A 23,280-nucleotide genomic window follows, 5' to 3' on the forward strand; every position below is an offset into this window, starting at 1 on the left:
AAACAAAAAGGAAGAAAAATCGGAGTGACAAAATCCACCAGAGTATGATAAAATTCAAGAGAGTTTATTTATATATATATAAGCAATTACATGTATGGCACTATAAAAATCATGTGTATTACCATAAAACACAGGACATCAGCTATATTGAAGCAAAACTCAGATGCAGCTCCACATGCAGACCGACCAGACGCCAAGGCAAGAAACTAGAAATACCAATAAAGTGCTCGTGCAATAAATATAAATTCATTAAAGGTAGTTACCATGAATAGCCAAGAGAGTTTAGCACAAAGCCAAAAAGTGACCACTAGTGCCAGAATTACTAACAATACCCTCTCATGGCATACGTAACAATGTGAGGCTAAGTGATTATTTCTTACCCATATCTCGTCAGGTCGGCCGCACGTGTACCCCTACGCGCGTTTCGCGTGGGCTTCGTCAGGGGGGGCTGTGATGGTGTGAGTCCGTCCCTATCTCCCCTTTTATAAGAACTCCCCGTCCAGCTGTAAACGATCTCACTACGCAGCGCATGTCTTCCACAAACAGGACCCGGAATTCGCGTCATAACCAAGCGCCAAGATGGCGGTGCGGGTCACCGGGAATGCCGGGTGACGTCACTGACCCGCACACGTCATCAGCTGGCGCCAAGGCGGCGCGCCGGCTATTCCCGTGCAGTTGACATGCGCACCAGAGATCTATGAGTAAGTATATCACATGAACGCTACAGCGGATCCAAACATGTCTCTATTGCATCCTAACCCATATGTGCAAATACCGCAGTGGTAACAAACGAAGAGAAAATATAAAAAATCATTAAACACATGTCCTCCCTGAAAAAATATTATTATAAACCTATAATGTGACAAATCCATATACAAAGTGTTACAATTCTATACAATGTGTTATAAAAAACTAAAAAAATTTTTTTTAAGAAAAATCAATACAATGTGAAAATAAGTACAACCATGATGTTATAACAACAGTGATCAGAAGCATAGGATGCTAATAAATTATTAATCTTGTATTGTCCACTGTAGAGTTCCATCTTATATACTGAATCAATTTCTTATTCCATCACAGGGATTGATTCAATTGATTCAGTATATAAGATGGAACTCTACAGTGGACAATACAAGATTAATAATTTATTAGCATCCTATGCTTCTGATCACTGTTGTTATAACATCATGGTTGTACTTATTTTCACATTGTATTGATTTTTCTTAAAAAAAAATTTTTTATAACACATTGTATAGAATTGTAACACAGCGCCAGCTGATGACGTGTGCGGGTCAGTGACGTCACCCGGCATTCCCGGTGACCCGCACCGCCATCTTGGCGCTTGGTTATGACGCGAATTCCGGGTCCTGTTTGCGGAAGACATGCGCTGCGTAGTGAGATCGTTTACAGCTGGACGGGGAGTTCTTATAAAAGGGGAGATAGGGACGGACTCACACCATCACAGCCCCCCCTGACGAAGCCCACGCGAAACGCGCGTAGGGGTACACGTGCGGCCGACCTGACGAGATATGGGTAAGAAATAATCACTTAGCCTCACATTGTTACGTATGCCATGAGAGGGTATTGTTAGTAATTCTGGCACTAGTGGTCACTTTTTGGCTTTGTGCTAAACTCTCTTGGCTATTCATGGTAACTACCTTTAATGAATTTATATTTATTGCACGAGCACTTTATTGGTATTTCTAGTTTCTTGCCTTGGCGTCTGGTCGGTCTGCATGTGGAGCTGCATCTGAGTTTTGCTTCAATATAGCTGATGTCCTGTGTTTTATGGTAATACACATGATTTTTATAGTGCCATACATGTAATTGCTTATATATATATAAATAAACTCTCTTGAATTTTATCATACTCTGGTGGATTTTGTCACTCCGATTTTTCTTCCTTTTTGTTTAAAAAAAATACCCTACAGCGGTAGCATCAAGAGAATAGGAGATGTTCTACAGTACTCTACAGCGGTAGCTTCAATAGGAGATGTTCTGCAGTACCCTACAGCTATAGCTTCAAGAGAATAGGAGATGTTCTGCAGTACCCTACAGCGGTAGCTTCAAGAGAATAGGAGATTTTCTACAGTACCCTACAGCGGTAGCTTCAAGAGAATAGAAGATGCTCTGCAGTACCCTACAGCGGCCGCTTCAAGAGAATAGGAGATGTTCTTCAGTACCCTACAGCAGTAGCTTCAATAGATGTTCTGCAGTACCCTACAGCGGTAGCTTCAAGGGAATAGAAGATGCTCTGCAGTACCCTACAGCGGCCGCTTCAAGAGAATAGGAGATGTTCTTCAGTACCCTACAGCGGCCACTTCAAGAGAATAGGAGATGTTCTGCAGTACCCTATAGTGGTAGCTTCAAGAGAATTGGAGATGTTCTGCAGCCCGCGGAAGTGGCTGCTAAACACTGAATTGAGCAGAACATATGTTTACATGTGGCCCCCACCAGAAGTTATAACCATTGATCGATGGGGGGTGTCAAATTCCCACTGATTTGATCTTGATTGACCTATCCATGACAATGTTGTGACCGGATGACCCCTTTACGAAAAGCCAATAAATAAAACGGAAAGTTAGATTTCACCAGCTTCAGATTCTAACAGTTCAGTACCCCTGCCATTCCATTATAAGGGGTTCTTATGGAGGATTTGACACTGCAGTTTTTGGTAGAAAAAAAAAAGTTGTTACATACAGCACAGATTAATTCCTGCGCAGAATTTTATATACACTCAAAAATGAGATCCATGACCAGAGATCTGTAGAAAACCTCAATAACTCAATAATCATTTTGCACGAGTGATGGGCTAAGTGTCATGACAAATCCATATTGGTTTAGCTTTAAATGGTTTTCTGACTTCGCAAATAACGTTTACTTGTTATATAATGCAAAAGTATGACATTTTCTGATAAACCAATGGATGGTAATTTTCACCGTTTACATCCAGAGAATAAAAATGTGTCCTGGACATGTGATGGTCACACTGGTGCACGGCTCATTAAAGTCACAGTACAGTTATCAGCGGGAGGAAACCAGAATGGCTAATAACATTTTCTGTAAAGAGACACAAGGGCTAGGAAGAGGAAGCAGACGCAGTAAAATATAACAAAAGTTAGCAGTCTACCTAAATGGGGAGCTTCACAAAAGCAACTCCTTTTTCAACAGAAGTCAATCCTGTAATCAACTGATCAGCACAGTTGTAGTAATAAATAGTAATAAATCTAAGGCGTAACGTCTCTCCTTGTAAAGTGCACCAAATCAGTGTAAGGAGACTTATAGGCCAAGCAATACTTTCCTAGAGGGTTGAATATGTAAATAGCCTCTTCAGAAAGGAAGAGTACTCTAGTGCCACCTATTGGAAGTAGCAATACTATAAGTGATCATAGACCCTTTAAAAGGGACTTGCCACATGAATTAGGATAAGAAGCCAAACAAAAAACTCCATTTGCAGATGTGTTTCGGACTTAGACCCCCTGTCAGAGGCCTCCCACCCAGTCCAAATCAGGCCACCTGTTTTGCACTGTTATGGGGCAAATATCCTGGAACACCTTTCTGCAAATGGAGTTTTTGTCTTCTTCCAATCAGAAGAGGCTATCTGCATGTCGGCCATTCAAATGAATAGTCCACTACATAGGGCATGGAGGGACTGGGTCCACTAGAGTGATCCACTGTGCTCTGTAGTATCCATAGGTCTTAAAAAAAGAAATTAAAAAAAAGGACTTCCTCTTGTGAGAAAACATCCTTAAAGCTAGATATCATTTCATATTCACCCCTTTACCCCAAGGGTGGTTTGCACGTTAACCCCTTTACCCCCAAGGGTGGTTTGCACGTTAACCCCTTTACCCCCAAGGGTGGTTTGCACGTTAACCCCTTTACCCCCAAGGGTGGTTTGCACATTAATGACCGGGCCAATTTTTACAATTCTGACCACTGTCCCTTTATGAGGTTATAACTCTGGAACGCTTCAACGGATCTTGGCGATTCTGACATGTTTTCTCGAGACATATTGTACTTCATGAGAGTGGTAAAATTTCTTTGATATTACCTTCGTTTATTTATGAAAAAAACGGAAATTTGGTGAAAATTTTGAAAATTACGCAATTTTCCAACTTTGAATTTTTATGCAATTAAATCACAGAGATATGTCACACAAAATACTTCATAAGTAACATTTCGCACATGTCTACTTTACATCAGCACAATTTTGGAACCAACATTTTTTTTTTGTTAGGGAGTTATAAGGGTTAAAAGTTGACCAGCAATTTCTCATTTTTACAACACCATTTTTTTTTTTTTAGGGACCACATCTCATTTGAAGTCATTTTGAGGGTTCTATATGATAAAAAATAACCAAGTGTGACACCATTCTAAAAACGGCACCCCTCAAGGTGCTCAAAACCACATTCAAGAAGTTTATTAACCCTTCAGGTGTTTCACAGGAATTTTTGGAATGTTTAAATAAAAATGAACATTTAACTTTTTTTTCACAAAAAATTTACTTCAGCTCCAATTTGTTTTATTTTACCAAGGGTAAGAGAAGAAATTGGACCCCAAAAGTTGTTGCACAATTTGTCCTGAGTACGCCGATACCCCATATGTGGGGGTAAACCATTGTTTGGGTGCAAGGGAGAGCTCGGAAGGGAAGGAGCGCCGTTTGACTTTTCAATGCAAAATTGACAGGAATTGAGATGGGACGCCATGTTGCGTTTGGAGAGCCACTGATGTGCCTAAACATTGAAACCCCCTACAAGTGACACCATTTTGGAAAGTAGACCCCCTAAGGAACTCATCTAGATGTGTTGTGAGAGCTTTGAACCCCCAAGTGTTTCATTACAGTTTATAACGCAGAGCCGTGAAAATTAAAAAAAAAAAAATTCCCACAAAAATTATTTTTTTAGCCCCCAGTTTTGTATTTTCCCAAGGGTAACAGGAGAAACTGGACCCCAAAAGTTGTTGTCCAATTTGTCCTGAGTACGCTGATACCCCATATGTGGGGGGAACCACCGTTTGGGCGCATGGGAGAGCTTGGAAGGGAAGGAGCGCCTTTTGGAATGCAGACTTAGATGGAATGGTCTGCAGGCGTCACATTGCATTTGCAGAGCCCCTAATGTACCTAAACAGTAGAAACCCCCCACAAGTGACCCCATATTGGAAATTAGACCCCCCAAGGAACTTATCTAGATGTGTTGTGAGAACTTTGAACCCCCAAGTGTTTCACTACAGTTTATAACGCAGAGCCGTGAAAATAAAAAATCTTTTGTTTCCACAAAAATTATTTTTTAGCCCCCAGCTTTGTATTTTCCCAAGGGTAACAGGAGAAATTGGACCCCAAAGGTTGCTGTTCAATGTGTCCTGAGTACGCTGATACCCCATATGTTGGGGTAAACCCCTGTTTGGGCGCACGGGAGAGCTCGGAAGGGAAGGAGCACTGTTTTACTTTTTCAACGCAGAATTGGCTGGAATTGAGATCGGACGCCATGTCGCGTTAGGAGAGTCCCTGATGTGCCTAAACAGTGAAAACCCCCCAATTATAACTGAAACCCTAATCCAAACACACCCCTAACCCTAATCTCAACGGTAACCCTAACCACACCCCTAACACACCCCTAACCCTAATCCCAACCCTATTCCCAACCGTAAATGTAATCCAAACCATAACCCTAACTTTAGCTCCAACCCTAACTTTAGGCCCAATCCTAACTGTAGCCCTAACCCTAGCCCCAACCCTAACCCTAACCCTAGTGGGAAAATGGAAATAAATACATTTTTAAAATTTTTTAGTTTTTCCCTAGCTAAGGGGGTGATGTAGGGGGGTTTGATTTACTATTTATAGCGGGTTTTTTAGCGGATTTTTATCATTGGCAGCCATCACACACTAAAAGACGCTTTTTATTGCAAAAAATATTTTTTGCGTTACCACATTTTGAGAGCTATGATTTTTCCATATTTTGGTCCACAGAGTCATGTGAGGTCTAGTTTTTTGCGGGACGAGTTGACGTTTTTATTGATAACATTTTCGGGCACGTGACATTTTTTGATCGCTTTTTATTCCGATTTTTGTGAGGCAGAATGACCAAAAACCAGCTATTCATGAATTTCTTTTTTGGGGGGGGGGCGTTTATACCGTTCCGCGTTTGGTAAAGTGGATAAAGCAGTTTTATTCTTCGGGTCAGTACGATTACAGCGATACCTCATTTATATCATGTTTTTATGTTTTGGCGCTTTTATACGATAAAACTATTTTATAGAAAAAATAATTATTTCTGCATCGCTTTATTCTGAGGACTATAACTTGTTTATTTTTTCGCTGATGATGCTGTATGGCGGCTCGTTTTTTGCGGGACAAGATGACATTTTCATCGGTACCAAGGTTATTTATATCAGTCTTTTTGATCGCGTGTTATTCCACTTTTTGTTCGGCAGTATGATAATAAAGAGTTGTTTTTTGCCGTGTTTTTTTTTTTTTTTTTTCGGTGTTCTCTGAAGGGGTTAACTTTTATGTTTTTTTTTTATTTAGATAAAGGAATGTATTTATTGGAACAATATATATATTTTTTTATTATTTATTTAGGATTTTTTTTTTCCACACATGTAATTTTTTTTAACTTTTTTACATTGCCCCAGGGGGGGATATCACATTATAGTGACAGATCGCTAATCTGACACTTTGCTGTACACTGTGTCAGATCAGCGATCTGACAGGCACAGCAGGGAGGCTTCCCGGCGCTGGCTCTGAGCAGGCGCTGGTAAGCCACCTCCCTGCAGGACCTGGATGCAGCCCCGCGGCCATTTTGAATCCGGGCCTGCAGGGAGGAGGAGGTAAGAGACCCTCGCAGCAAAGCGATCACATCGCGTTGCTCCGAGGGTCTCAGGGAAGCACGCAGGGAGCCCCCTCCCTGCGCGATGCTTCACTATACCGCCGAAACACTGCGATCATGTTTGATCACAGTGTGCCAGGGGTTAATGTGCCGGGGGCTGTCCATGACCGCTCCTGGCACATAGTGCCGGATGTCAGCTGAGATAGTTGACACCCGGCCGCGCTCCCCCCGTGAGCGCGGCTGATCGCTCTGGACGTACTATTCCGTCCTTGGCAAGTAAGGCCCACCCCACATGGACGGAATAGTACGTCAAATGGTAGAAAGGGGTTAAAGAGGCTGTCCATTACTGGACAACCCCTTATTAATAGTCCCAGGATGCAGAATAACACACCTGTGACTTCCACCAGTCAGCTGCTGACAATCAGTGGCTGCAGAAGTCACTGTTATTTCAGGGTAGAAGAACAATTTTTCTTCCGTTATGATGGCATACTGAAGGCTGCAGCCAATGATTGGCTGCAGTGGTTACGTGGCTGTGACTGGAGGATAGTCGCCGTATTGTTAGGTAGATCGAGAGTTTTGTCTTGCTCTTTTTTAATTGTTGTTCACAGAGGCCATTAATAAGGGGTTGTCTAGTAGTGGACAGTACAGAAACAAGACAAATCTTCCAGCTGTCTTCAGTAATACTTAAAGTGGACCTGTCAGCAGGATTGTGCACAGTAACCTACAGACAGTGACAGGTTGGCGCCGTTATACTGATTACAATGATACCTGGTGATGAAATCTGTCTTGTGGTTGTTGTGTAATCCTTATTTTCAGTTTTGAGTTAATTATATGCTCGAGCTCCTAGGCGGCCTGTGGGGGTCTTCATGTGGAGCTCTGCTTACATATTCATACTGATGTCCTATGACAGATCACGGATCATTTACTGACCTGCCTCCTATTTTACATACTGCATAGAATATGTGGGGGGAAAAAATAATATTTATCAGGCAGGCGCAGGGGCTGTAGCATGATACGATGGATAATATGCATGTATTGATTTAGTCATTATCTTAATCAAAATGGCATCAGCAGCCATGCCTCAGCTGTAGTATCTGTTGTGTTCCGATAGATGCTACTGGGCAGGTGCCGCCGGCGCCATTTTGCTAGAGAAAAAAAAAATGGCTCCATCAAGATGGCACCTCTCATCTATTGCGTTCCGATAAATGGTACTGTGTAAGCGCTGTCGCCATTTCGCTGAAGCAAAGTGTTTTTTTTTGCTCCAACGGCGGTGCATGCGCAGTGCGTCTATCGAGCGCCTGCGATGAATGTTAATTTTTTTTTTCAAACAATATTATCTGCAGCATGTAAAATAGGGGGTCAGATGAGGGATCAGTGACCTGTCAAAAGCCCACAAGGATGAATATGTAGGCAGAGAACCACATAAAGCCCCGCTCACCGGCTGCCCCCGAAACACCAGAATCTCATTAACTGAAAACTACAAATAAAGATAAAACAACAACCACAAGACAGATTTCATCACCAGGTATCATTGTAATCAGTATAACGGTGCCGACCTGACACTGTCTGTAGGTTACGGAGCACAATCCTGCTGACAGGTTCACTGTAAGGACGGCCACCACTGATACGCAGGTATTCACAACACTTCACTTGCTCAGCCACTTACCAACAGACTGCAGTAAGTTTAAGCACTCGTATTTCCCATACTGTGCTGCAATGAATAATGGTGTAATGCCAAAATCATCTTTGCATTCCTTATCGGCTCCATTCTGGAGAAGTAGCTGTAGGAGGTCAGTGCGTCCCTGAAAATACAAGGCACTAAATGAGCCCAAACACGAAAATGTGCAAGAAAAGAAAAATCACAGCTTTGTTAAAGAAATATGGACAGAAAACAATCACTGCAGGCAAAGCTGCACAGGATTTACAATTTCACAAATGTTTTATGAACTTTAATCATCAGACGCCGCAGTTTTGTGTGCATGTTGTACTGAAAAAAAAAACCCTCAATGTCATGAAGCTCAAGTGTCCGCTTTTCTCTGCTGACATCTAGATACACCTTTTGATAGGTCATCAGAAACAACATTATTGATATGTTATTTTACGTTAAAGGGCTACTCCCATCGCCAAGATCCTGTCTCAATATGTAATAGGTATAATAATATTACCAAATAGAAATGTAGTATAGTTCTTCTGATTCACTAAGTCGCTTACCCTATTGTGCAGGGCATTGCGGTACCTTAGATGTCCATGGTTACGAACACTTATATAGTGACAGTTAGATGGTAAGAGTTTAGTGGTCGCAAACAAGGATACCTAAGCTACTGCAATGCCTGATCATGGTGTAAGCGACATAGCGAATCAGAAGAACTATACTATATTTTTAAGTAGAAGTATTTGCTAATATTATCAAATCTAATACATATTGAGATAGGATAATGAAGATGGGTATACCCCTTTAATTGTATTTTTAAAATATTTTTGGTAAAGTGTTTATTTTTTTATATTCTCATCTGTATTAGGGTATGTGCACACGTTCAGGATTTCTTGCAGAAATTTCCTGAAGAAAACCGGAAATTTTCTGCAAGAAATCCGCATTTTTTTTTTTGCGTTTTTTTTCCGTTTTTTTCGCTTTTTTTAGCATTCTGCAAGCGTAATTAGCTTGCAGAATGCTAAAGTTTTCCAAGCGATCTGTAGCATCGCTTGGAAAACTGAATGACAGGTTGGTCACACTTGTCAAACATAGCGTTTGACAAGTGTGACCAACTTTTTACTATAGATGCAGCTTATGCAGCATCTATAGTAAAAGATAGAATGTTTAAAAATAATAAAAAAAATAAAAAAATGCTTATACTCACCCAGACATCTCCTCAGCGGCGTCCGTTCGTCTTCCTATAGCTGGTGTGTGCGCACAGGGCCTTCCGTGACGTCACGGCCAATCACAGGACAGTGACGTCATCGGCAAGGTCCTTCGCCGCACACCAGCTACAGGAACCGAACGGCAGCGTGCAGCGGTGAGGCGGGAACACTGCGCGGGACATCGAGGGTGAGTATAGGACTATTTTTTATTTTATTTCTTATTTTTTGACCAGTTATATGGTGCCCAGTGCGTGGAGGAGAGTCTCCTCTCCTCCACCCTGGGTACCAACCGCACATAATCTGCTTACTTCCCGCATCGTGGGCACAGCCCCGTGCGGGATGTAAGCAGATCAATGGACTCCTAGGTGTGCGGAATCCCTGCAATTCCGCATTTTTAATGAACATGTTGCTTTTTTTTCCGCTATGCGATTTTTTCGCGGAAAAAATCGCAACATTTGCACAAAAAATGCGGAATACCTTGTAAATAATAGGAGGCATATGTTAGCGTTTTTTTCGCGTTTTTATCACGTTTTTATAGCGAAAAAACGCGAAAAAAACGCTAAAAATCCTGAACGTGTGCACATGGCCTTACACAAGCGGAGACACAGCATTGTATCTTAATCAACCAGACGTCTATTTTGTAGCAAGTCAGACGGAATAGACTATTATCTATATGCTGACTTTTGTATTAATGTGTTTCTTTCTGGTTGGTCAAGAAAACAGACTTTGAAAATAGGAGGAAAAACTATGCAAATAGATTAGATAATCAAACAATGCCAGTTGGTCTTCACCATTCTTCCCTTTATCTGTAAATGCTGGAATGAAGGACACTTGTTAATTATAAAAGTAGGTGATATGCCTCTAAAGGTACCGTCACACTAAACGATATCGCTAGCGATCCGTGACGTTGCAGCGTCCTGGATAGCGATATCGTTGTGTTTGACACGCAGCAGCGATCAGGATTCTGCTGTGATATCGCTGGTCGTTGATTAAAGTTCAGAACTTTATTTGGTCGTCAGATCGCCGTGTATCGTTGTGTTTGACAGCAAAAGCAACGATACCAGCGATGTTTTACAATGGTAACATGGGTAAATATCGGGTTACTAAGCGCAGGGCCGCGCTTAGTAACCCGATGTTTACCCTGGTTACCAGTGTAAAATGTAAAAAAACAAACAGTACATACTCACCTTCGCGTCCCCCGCCGTCCACTTCCTGCACTGACTGAGCGCTGGCCGTAAAGTGAAAGCACAGCACAGCGGTGACGTCACCGCTCTGCTGTTAGGGCCGGCACTCAGTCAGTGCAGGAAGCGGACGCCGGGGGACGCGAAGGTGAGTATGTAGTGTTTGTTTTTTTACATTTTACACTGGTAACCAGGGTAAACATCGGGTTACTAAGTGCGGCCCTGCGCTTAGCAACCCGATGTTTACCCTGGTTACCCAGGGACCTCGGCATCGTTGGTCGCTGGAGAGCGGTCTGTGTGACTGCTCTCCAGCGACCAAACAGCGACGCTGCAGCGATCGGCATCGTTGTCTGTATCGCTGCAGCGTCGCTTAGTGTGACGGTACCTTAAGAGACAGAGGGAGCCAGAGATTCAGCCAAGACATCCAAAGGACCAGAGACAGGACAGCTGCCAAGACAACATAGCTACATCACGAGGGACACAGATTTATCACTCTACAGGATGCCAGCTTAGGAGACCTCAGCCCCGGCTGAAAGAATACAGATCTGCTCCATTGACCATTGCGAATCCATGAAGTTTGGAAAAAGCCAGGATAGGGACTCACCGGTCGCCTGGTTCCATGGAGATGTTTGGAGAAGCCAAGTTGTGACCCTCCGGTCAACTGGACTTATACACAATGGACTGTCATCTTCCTAAGCTTGTCGTTGCCTCCTCTCTGTGTGCGTGCCAAAGCTGGGGTAATCGGCCCCCGGAAAACCTGAAGTAACAGCTGCGATTATCCTGACGAGTCAGAGGAAGAGTGAGACTCTGTAATGTGCACCATCTTGGGAACTGTGATGGGACTGATCTACGTGTTAGCTGCCTCTTTTGTGGTTCAATAAAGTATTGCAACACTGTTTTACCCTCATGCCCACGCTAAAGGGAGAGCGGGCATGCGGTGGGACGACCCTGTGTCTCCACACACAAAATATTGTGAAATCTTACAGTTTTTACTCTGACCACTGAGCCTCATATTAGGCTAAATGATTCCGTACAGATGGTTTTTCAGCAGTCTCATTATTATTACAGACAGGATTACAATGACAGAGAACACCTCTATAAAGAAGCTAACAAAGGGTCCACAATAGGTGAAATATGGGATGGTCACAGCTCACCTCATTCCCATCTCTGCACAATGATCTCTGCACAGATTACAGAGCATGCCCACAACAGTCTCTGATAAAAGTTAATAAACATCTCCTTGTCTATGGTTTTCTGTGGTCAATGTAGCTCTTAGAAGTATAGTTCTAAATTATGTTAACAGAATCTCAGGTCAGATCGTTGCCCCATAATCATGTACAGAGAATAAAAAAGAAGAATACAGACTATAAACAGGAGTAGAGCTCGCTCCACAAGTAGAAGATGCCGGCTGTATTACACAGTCGGCATGTGCTTTTAATAGCAGCGACTGACAATGGTTTTTAAATGGAGTGGTAGCTGCTACCAATTGGAACTCCTGTAGAGACCAGTGACAGGCTGAGCTTCATAGGAGACCACACTTTACTCTACATACTGCAATACAGTGATACTACCGTATACAGAACATGCGATCGAATGATCGTAGGTTAAAGTTCCCTAAGGGGTACCAAAAAATTAAATACTGTATAAAATAGCTTTTAATCCCCTGAGAAGATTAAAAAATAAAGTGTAAAAAAAATAAAATATTGAATATAATATAATATATATATATATATATATATATATATATATATATATACCGTATATATATATATATACACTCACCGGCCACTTTATTAGGTACACCATGCTAGTAACGGGTTGGACCCCCTTTTGCCTTCAGAACTGCCTCAATTCTTCGTGGCATAGATTCAACAAGGTGCTGGAAGCATTCCTCAGAGATTTTGGTCCATATTGACATGATGGCATCACACAGTTGCCGCAGATTTGTCGGCTGCACATCCCAAAGATGCTCCATACAAGGCAGGATGGATCCATGCTTTCATGTTGTTTACGCCAAATTCTGACCCTACCATCTGAATGTCGCAGCAGAAATCGAGACTCATCAGACCAAGCAACGTTTTTCCAATCTTCTACTGTCCAATTTCGATGAGCTTGTACAAATTGTAGCCTCAGTTTCCTGTTCTTAGCTGAAAGGAGTGGTACCCGGTGTGGTCTTCTGCTGCTGTAGCCCATCTGCCTCAAAGTTCGACGCACTGTGCGTTCAGAGATGCTCTTAGGCCTACCTTGGTTGTAACGGGTGGCGATTTGAGTCACTGTTGCCTTTCTATCAGCTCGAACCAGTCTGCCCATTCTCCTCTGACCTCTGGCATCAACAAGGCATTTCCGCCCACAGAACTGCCGCTCACTGGATTTTTTTTCTTTTTCGGACCATTCTCTGTAAACCCTAGAGATGGTTGTGCGTGAAAATCCCAGTAGATCAGCAGTTTCTGAAATACTCAGACCAGCCCTTCTGGCACCAACAACCATGCCACGTTCAAAGGCACTCAAATCACCTTTCTTCCCCATACTGATGCTCGGTTTGAACTGCAGGAGATTGTCTTGACCATGTCTACATGCCTAAATGCACTGAGTTGCCGCCATGTGATTGGCTGATTAGAAATTAAGTGTTAACAAGAAGTTGGACAGGTGTACCTAATAAAGTGGCCAGTGAGTGTATATATATATATATATATATATATATATATATATATATATATATATATATATATATATATATATATATATATATATATATAAATAAATGTATAATACCCCCCAATTTCTCCCCATTAAAAATGAAGAAATTATAAAAATAAAAAAAACATACCGTATTTGGTATTTGCACATCCATTAAAGTACGGCCTATCAAAATCTAAAATTAAGTAACCTGTATGGTAAATACTTGAAAAAAAAGAAGCCTTTGTACCTTCGTATAACTATGTATTGTCAAAGGGGTTGCCACGACTAGACACCAACTAACAGCCTCAGGGTGCAGCACAAACCCCAATTTAAAAAAAATAAAAACAAATTTTCAACACACTTACAAAAAAAAAAAAATGTGAATTTGGTATTGCCATTATCATACTGACCAAGAAAATCTTGTTTCCAGATCATTTTACCATACAATGAATACCTTAAAAGCGAAATAAAAAAAACAAAGGCGGAATTTTTTTTCAAGATTTGATCCAACTTTGGATTTTTATGTTTTTCCATCACATTATATGGTAAAATGAATGGTGTCATCATTCCAAACTACAACTCATCCAACAAAAAGCAAGCCCTCATTCAGAAATGGTGATGGAAATAAATAATAAAAAATGTTGGCTTTTGGAAGAAAGGGAGTAAAAAACCTGAAAGCACAATAAATGAAAAATCACCTAAGTATAAATATTTTAAAAGTAATATATATATATATATATATATATATAAGTGATATATTATGTCTAATATCACAATCCAAAAAAGAAAATAGGCTGTATCCACACTATCCAACAACATAAAGTGGATCTGATACTAGATTTCGCAATATAAACTGCATACATATTTAGGTAGATCTCTGAAGAGAATGTTGTACTTACTTTGAAAATCTATGTCAAAATAGCTGTCTAATGCTGATATTAAGATGATTATTTTATTAGTCCAGGTAAAAACTGAAAGAACTCATAAAAACAAAGTGCATTCAGCCTGACTAACACCTGCAGCTTGTACTTAGCTGTGTGAGATGTCAGGAGCAGGGAGGAGGTACACTGAGGAACCGTCAATCAAGCTAAGTGGACGGAAAGTGAGATTACACAAATATAAAAAATTACAGCCAGCTGCATAGAAAATAGTTTGCAAGTACTATCCTTTGTGCCTAGGAAACCGGCCACCTCTGAAAGGGATCAGTAACGTAGGTAACGAACGGTAATCTATAAAATTGGAAATCCTTTCATTGGGTTGGTTAGGAAAACAGCATATAGTCTGTCTTGTCATCATGATGCGGTCCTGCTTACCATATATGAAGCCTGATGAAGCGGATTCCACCCTGAACAAGCATGTGGCCCGTTTATATTTGCTTTATATTTTAGCAGCAGCTTGACGACGGCTTCGGATCCGCTCTCCACAGCTGGGATAAAAAGAGGAAAAGGTTGTATCAACACAAAATATAAAAATGAATGGTAGCAGCAGTGCAGGATTTACATCTCAATACCTTGTACTTTACACTTCTCCTATAAACCAGCCCACATACAAACCACACGCCTTATGGAAATGACAAGAGATGACTTTACCCCGCCTCCAACACTGAGAAGTAATCACAGACAAGAATTTACCTTCGGCGCATACTAAGAAAAATCTCTCTCTGGATATTGGAATTTAGTTATTTTTTGCAATACATAGGGTTTTTTAAGTTAAAAAAATATATACATAAATGGGCTATAAAAGGGAACTATCATCTATAATTTTTTTTTTAGATTCTATAGGGATTGCGATGGGTCCATACACCACTCTAATCACACAACTGTGTATAGACTCATATACTTGGTATTGAACTCATATATAGCTCTGTGTCGGCCATGCAAGAGTTGCACACTTTCTAGCCTGATGGTTGAGGGTCTCAGAAACCGGTCCCACCAATCAGCAGCACATCAGTTTCCCTGATCCTTCTCTAACTGGTCCATCCAAGGTCCCGGCAGCTTCAGTTACAATCTTGTACTTGACATAGAAAAGTTTTTCCTGTTTTGGCAAACGAACGGAGCAGTGTGTGAATGGCGTGGGCTAAGTTATTATTTCAGTGTATAAGCCAGCCCCCTTCTCCATCACAACTGATGCATAGAGGGCACTAGCTTAGCTACTGTAATTGGAGGCTTGCCATACCCCTACAGATACTGCTCTGGCCTCATGTCGACACTGCCCTTCCGAGCACAGGTTTGAAATTGACAATTCAGAGACCCAGGTCATAGGAACTATCTAATAATGAGGGAACCAGGGCTAATTAAAATGCATTAGTTATATAGCCTACCTTAAGCTCATTTATGTATATGTTTGGTGGTCTGCACACCTGTAGCCTATGGAATGCAGTTCTATAAGACTTTGCCAAGATCGAGCTAAGCCAGTCTGTGTATGGATAAAGATCTCTGAGTAAGGCTGTGGTCACACTACCGTATCTTCTCTCATCCGAAAGAATCTGGCCTATTATGCCCACCATACTCTGATCACTTGGATGAGACGATAAGGAAAAAACATTTCTCCATTCTAGTCCCTGAAAACCAGACTGCACTGCGATGTCCTCCGAGCGCAATCAGATTGTTTCCATGGACTGATTGACTTGCAGGGCCAAGTGCAATCCGATTTTCGTATGCAAATGAGGCATGCTGAAATTTCTTCCTTGGACAGATTTGGTGGTTAGAGGAACAAATTGGACATGTTCACGGCCCCATAGAATAACATTAATCCGAGTGTGATCAGATATTTTGTAGGATCGTGCTAGGACCAAAATAAACGGTCGACTGCACGAGCCCTAAGGGTAAATGCACACACAATGGAAAAGCTGTGGACCTTCTGTGAAGATTAGTGTGGAAACTCTGCAGTGGATTACAGATCAGCTATCTGGATGGGATTTTACCAAACACTGCAGAACTTGTCTCCACTGTGCAGATTTGTAATTCTGCAGCATGTCAATTTATAGTGTGCATTCACTACGCAATATAGTGAGGATTTTCCACCCTTAACTTCAATGGGGAAGTCAAAATCTGCAATGAAATGTGATATTGAGGAATTTCATCCATTTTGCATTGCGAGGGTCAAATCTACTTTAACATTGATTGACATACACCATAAATTGACAGGTGGCGTTCAATGTAAGCTGCACATATTCTCATACACGTCTGCTACTGAAATACATAGAGAACAATCCATCCAGAAGATCAAGACGGAAAATATACTGGGTATGTGCCCACTGAGAACACACTGTTTCAGAAAGAAACCTTTGCAGACAGGTTCACATTATGTAAAGGCATCTTAAAGGGGTTGTTCGAAACTAATAGTGAATTTCATACTATATGTTTAACTCTTTAACGCCCTTCAATTAATAATTCCGTACTCTTCTCTCTCTACTCTAAAGTCCTAAGCTGTTTTTTTTTTGTTTTTTTCACACGTCCGGTGAAGATTCATGAAAATCTACAAGCATGCACTGGGTATACTCAAACAGATTGGCAGAAGGGAAATACTGAAGTATGCAAATTAGTTTATTTTGCAATTGCAACCAAGGAAATGTAACTGGCTTATGAATCAGTGTCTGAAGCTTTTAAAAGGGAATCGGTCAATAACATCGATCCCTCCCCTCCACAAACCACATAAATGGGTGTCATAGGTGTACAATTGTAAAATCTATAAATCCATCTCTTGAGAGTAGACATGTCACCCTCACATTGTGGATTGAAGCATGGCTTCATCATGAATTGAAGGAAAAAAAGGGCTATCACTCTAAAACACTCCACTATTCAGCTAAGACCCCCTGCTATGAACAGGTAATTAAAGTGGGTTATCTGATGGATAGTAGACACAAAAGTCCAGGCACAGTTTGTAGAAAAGTCAGGGAGGGGGCCTGTGGAGGGAAGACTTCCTATGTTCAAAAGAATCAGACTCTTTGGAGTCCAATTACAGTTGTGAATATTGGGGGTTTTGTGACAGGCATAGGTCCTATAGTTATGGGAGATATATTTTTGGCGTTGTAACGAACGTAATGCATTTACTTACATCACTGGGTGGTCTGTGCATCAGCCCCAAATTAATATCGGTTGATGGATGACGATATATATGCCATAATAGATCAATGGCCACATTCATCTGTGCTAAAAACTAAGGAAATGTGAAATATGTGAAATGTGAATAGCATACTGGCTTATGAACTTTATGAACAAACACATGAGATTTTTAGCACAAGATTTGCAAACGTTGTGAGCCCATTCACCAAAACGTCAAGGTAATCTCAGATCGAATGGGTAACTACACTGACTGCCTGGTGTGAACACTTACCTATGGTATCTGAGCTGACTGCCTAATGTGAACACTTACCTATGGCTAATAACAGGATAAAGCCTACTTATATAGGAGGCTCAGAACCAATTGTGTTGAGATGTAATTAAAACCTGGAGAAGGGCGGGACGTTCAAGTCAGAAAATAGTATATAGTAAAATAGATCAACTGACCGAACAATATATATATATATATAAGTAATTTGTAGCCAAAAAAAGTCAAATACAAAAATAGATCAATGGCCACATTCATCTGTGCTAAAAACTAATATATATATTGTTCGGTCAGTTGATCTATTTTACTATATACTATTTTCTGACTTGAACGTCCCGCCCTTCTCCAGGTTTTAATTACATCTCAACACAGTTGGTTCTGAGCCTCCTATATAAGTAGGCTTTATCCTGTTATTAGCCATAGGTAAGTGTTCACATTAGGCAGTCAGTGTAGTTACCCATTCGATCTGAGATTACCTTGACGTTTTGGTGAATGGGCTCACAACGTTTGCAAATCTTGTGCTAAAAATCTCATGTGTTTGTTCATAAAGTTCATAAGCCAGTATGCTATTCACATTTCACATATTTCACATTTCCTTAGTTTTTAGCACAGATGAATGTGGCCATTGATCTATTTTTGTATTTGACTTTTTTTGGCTACAAATTACTTATATATATATATTGTTCGGTCAGTTGATCTATTTTTGATATATATGCCATGTTTCCAGTCTATGGAAAGGTAAAATCATGACAGGAAATATGGCATTAATATCTCCCACCTGGGACATCCAGGTGGACAGATATCCTGAAAACTGGGGATCTCATAATTTTTGGGCACCTAGCCACATCCCAGTGACCACCCATATGAGCTCACCAAGAGGAGGTATGTTGTAGTGACTTATCTCATAAAATCAGATTTTGAATTATAATAATATATATTATTTGTTCAACTCTGGAACGCACAGCTTGCTGTACAATTGTTCCATTTTCCTAAAAAAAAAACCTTCCCTCCATAAAGAACAGAGCAATTCCCGTGACGCCAGGTTTAGTCATTTTCTTTCGCTATCCCTTTTTATTTTATGTTATTGTATATACACTGTATTGTTTTGTCCCTTTTTGTATATTTTTATAAACGTTGCCTACTTTTCCGATTAAATATACAAAATTAAATAGCTTTGTTCCTCTTGCTCAATAAACCGCATCTCTGAAGCCATACGCTAACTGTAACAGGTGTCCTATCGGCCTGTATAAACGATTGGTGGTGGCAGCTAATTTTTCTTAGGTTATTGCGAAGCTTGGTGGTGACCGTTCCGAAGTATATATATATTCCACATGTTGGAATCGGATATGTATATAGTATACATTCACTGTGAGTTCCCAATAACCGGCCTAGTAGCGAAAGCAGCCGTGACCTTGTCCATTAATCATCAGTCAACTGCATAGTTGTCCTGACGATTGGAAGCAGTGGAGTGCTGATCCGTGACAATGGTGGCATCAGTGGGACATCTGCAAGATCTCCCTGGCTGGTTCCTGACAATGGTCATGCAGGTCTCTGAAATGGAAATCCATTAACACCTTTATATCTTCTATCTGTTGCTGTGTTCCTCAGAAAGTAGCACTTGAATTCTTATACAAATGAGGCGTTAAGTGCCCTGGGCATGCATAGCACTTACGGTAACTAGTTTTCCCACCCAGCACCATCCTCTTTAGCTTGATCATCGCCTGGGTGGGGGTGACCTCAGACACCAGGCAATTAAATCAGACAGTGAGCTATCAATGATACTAACGAGGCTGGTGATGGGAATAGAAACAACTTCAGGAGGCAGAGAAGTGCTTTTTCATTTCCAGAGCACTTAACGTCTCGTTTGCATATGATTGAAAAATGAATTTCTCAGGAATACAGCATGTTGTTGATCGATTTACATTTCATAGAGCTGCATACCCAAATATGCGATTTGGAGGGGACAAAAAAGGGTCGGGATGATCTTACTGACAGATTCCCTTCAACAAGCCATGGAACAGGCCACTGGATTAGAGGGTAGCTACATCTTCTAGGTGGCATTGGCTTTCTTGCCGAAAGAAACTAATTTTGCCTAAGTAGAGGAAGGCCAGTGTATGGCGTACAGTTACGGTATGAATGATGTTTATATTCCAGTGTAGAAGAACTAGAACAATGTTAATGTTCCGATCACCTGGGACATAGCTCCGAGAAGTCACGGCTGTACTCCAAATCATGCCTGATCGTAGCCAGATGGCACATTTACAGGGTAAGCGGGATATCCATCACGTTAACAGCGGGAATGACTGTGAGCACAACCATGACTGCTCAGTGCGGTGCCCCACATACATGACTAAAACATGCCATTTACGCTACCAGTAACCAGGGCTGTGGAGTCGGTAAGCCAAACCTCCGACTCAGACGCCTCAATTTCCATGACACCGACTCCACCAAAATGGGCTCCGATTCCGACTCCACAGCCCTGCCAAGGCTGTGGAGTCGGTAAGCCAAACCTCCGACGCCTCAATTTCCATGACACCAACTCCACCAAAATGGGCTCCGATTCCGAATCCACAGCCCTGCCAAGGCTGTGGAGTCGGTAAGCCAAACCTCCGACGCCTCAATTTCCATGACACCGACTCCACCAAAATGGGCTCCGATTCCGACTCCACAGCCCTGCCAAGGCTGTGGAGTCGGTAAGCCAGACCTTCCGACGCCTCAATTTCCATGACACCGACTCCACAGCCCTGCCGGTAACTACAAGGACATCATGGTGGCCCGGTACTGCTCTGCTTTTACTTAGCGAATACCTTCTGTGCAAATAGATTTCCTTTGAGAAAATGAAGTCACAACTCCTTTAATTTTCAGGCAGTATTGTGGCAAATTCCATTATCATACACCACCTATAATCAGCCTCCATCACCCGAACAACATGAGCTTGCTACAGGACAGCAGAAAAATAGAACGCTTGCCATTAAAGACACAGTATTTGCATTTTCAGTGTCTGCATTTTGCTTTCCATCTTAAATTTTGTTCCCACTGAAAATGTGAAATTTTCTAAAGCAAATTGTGCAAACTGCTAATGCACAACAAAAGCACACAAATTATTATAATGCACGACAGAGGTAATGGAGGCCATTTATTAGGAGGCTTCGCTGGCCTCTAAACCTGTGTAACAGCGGGGACACTTGTCCTAACAGCGACCATAAATATATAGGATGGATGCTATTTGGATCCCTGGTTGGAAACAAAGTAATATTTCTGATGTAAGAGCTATAATTACACTGAACTTCTTTTACTTTTTACCCTGGTTTATTTCCATCAGCATTAAGAGATCACTGCTGTTTGCACAAACTCTGCATAAATCAATAGTACAAGGGAAAGTAAGAAACTTTGGAAGGCTGGATATACACTTCTGTTCAGGAATTCTATTTGTCTGGTTCATCTTAGGACCAGAAAAAAATGGGGATTCAAGCCCAAAATGGAATGTGAGCTTAGTGATGCAAAAGGAAGCAAATGGGCCCCATTCAATTTTATGGTGGCCGTCTGCAGTCAGTATTTTAGAAAGGGGAAAAAAAGTTCTGCTTATTCCTTTTCTTCTATTCCAAAAAAAGGAGACCAAATGGAAGCCAGACGGATCCCGTAACAATCAATTGCGCCCCTCTGATTCCTTTTACATCAGTTAGCAAACAGATCTGTTTTAATTATAAATTCCGCTAGTCTGTTCCTAAAATGGAAAAATGGACATGTGAGCAGAGAATAATGCAGTAGCGAAATCAGCTTTTTTCTCCACTTATGACACACTTCTCTTCCAGCCTCTTGAACTTATCACCTATTAAGAAAAAAAATTGCAAAATCCATCAAGATATGATGGATTACCAGCTCACAAAGGAAATAAGATACTGTTGCCTATTCAAGTATAAGAAGAGGGGAGGAGCAGAGTGAAATTGAGAGGCGGAGACAAACACAGAGCATGCGAATGTTAGTTCTAGTGCTGGATTCACAGCTAAACTGCTCAGTACTGCTATGTAGTGTCCTCCATGTGGCATCTGAACATGTGCTCCATAGACTCAATTGTTTTGTGTGTTGTAAATTATATAAAAAAAACCATAGCATTATTCACCCATTAGCTCAGACAGCTGAAGAGAAGAGCGAGTAGAGGGAAACATTGGTGAAATGGCCACAGGGCAAAGCAGTTAAAATTGTATTAATAAAAAAAATTGAGATCTATTTACGCAGTAGGTCTTCTACTAGTGGAACCACAATGTTTCTACTAAAACTAGAAGAAGAATATGGCACTTTCTTAGCAAACCCACAATTTTACGCAAAAAAACGTGGAATACAAAAGTTTTAAAATAATAAACTTGTCCAATGTATTACAAAAATCCTGAAAATATCATACAGTAACCTACTAATGTATAATAAATTAACCCACAAGAGCCCTCATGTCTTTGTGTCTGGCTCACAGACTATCAATTTCCCATTAAGCGGTGCTTTGCTCCCATAAAATCCTGCACATTTACATTCCCAGCCCTCAGCGTTCAATCTATTTCTCCTTAACCAAATGCAAACAAACTTATTAGGAAACACAAATATTCCCATTACCGGGACTCAATTTTATTTACATTAATTTCCATTACATTTCCATTGATTTTATATTTCATCCTTCTTCTGAGGCTTATCGTGCCCACACCGCAGTCATGTCCGCTGCCATCACTCACTTGTAGTGAAAAGCTCAGTAATTAGCCTGCAGATAAGAAGCGTCCCCCTGTAGTACATGCCTCTAAGTACGTTGTAAACCTGCGACGCTTGTAAAATAAATAGGCTGATAGACGGAAGCGGAGCCTTCATGGCTTCTAAACAAATGCAAAGTATTTATTAATAAACATCCATCAAGAAACCCAAGACACTGTAAAGAGGTATGAACGGAACGTAAAAAACTCATTTAAAAAGAGAGGTAAACACAGAATATTACATTTAAATTCTGTCTGCGAGGTCTGGTAATGGCTTCAGATATGTAGAAATTAATAGGAACGGTGTTTGACAAGATTTGTTGTGGGAAGCAGCTGGAACACCGGATCAAAAAACTCAATGAAATATACACGTCCTATAAATAAGAAGAATGATGATGAAGTTGAGCGTCATCAGGTCTCTTAGCTTCTGGTAACCATATGAACAGAGTTTGTCCAGAACTCCCTGACGTATCTCCAGAATCCCTTGTCAGATCTTCCGTCAAGCACAGTCTCTTCTCGTAGGCTCCCATATACACATTAGATAGTAGACAGGCGAACGATGGTTTGGTTGGGAACCATCTCCCCAGACTGCCCATAGACAGGATTGTTCCTTTGTTCTCTTTGCTCCTTTGTCTTTCTGCTGCCTAACTCTTCAGGAAGAGGTTCTTCTTCCGAAGAATG

At 41.1% G+C, this 23,280-nt stretch overlaps 1 protein-coding gene across 3 annotated transcripts in view; it reads right to left on the reverse strand.

The window, feature by feature from the left end:
• Positions 1-23,280, reverse strand: part of ASB3 (ankyrin repeat and SOCS box containing 3) — a 130,674-nt gene that overhangs the window by 60,013 nt on the left and 47,381 nt on the right. For all 3 annotated transcript variants that reach the window (XR_013221020.1, XM_077282480.1, XM_077282479.1), the window contains exons 5-6: positions 14,854-14,966; positions 8,491-8,626 (exon numbers count right to left, since the gene is read on the reverse strand). Coding sequence is in view for 2 of the 3 variants with exons in the window: in XM_077282480.1 (XP_077138595.1) it covers positions 8,491-8,626; positions 14,854-14,966 (249 nt within the window). In the remaining variant the exon portion in view is untranslated. The remainder of the gene's footprint in view (positions 1-8,490; positions 8,627-14,853; positions 14,967-23,280) is intronic.

The sequence above is a fragment of the Ranitomeya variabilis genome, chromosome 2 (assembly GCF_051348905.1).
Source record: "Ranitomeya variabilis isolate aRanVar5 chromosome 2, aRanVar5.hap1, whole genome shotgun sequence".
Taxonomy (NCBI): domain Eukaryota; kingdom Metazoa; phylum Chordata; class Amphibia; order Anura; family Dendrobatidae; genus Ranitomeya; species Ranitomeya variabilis.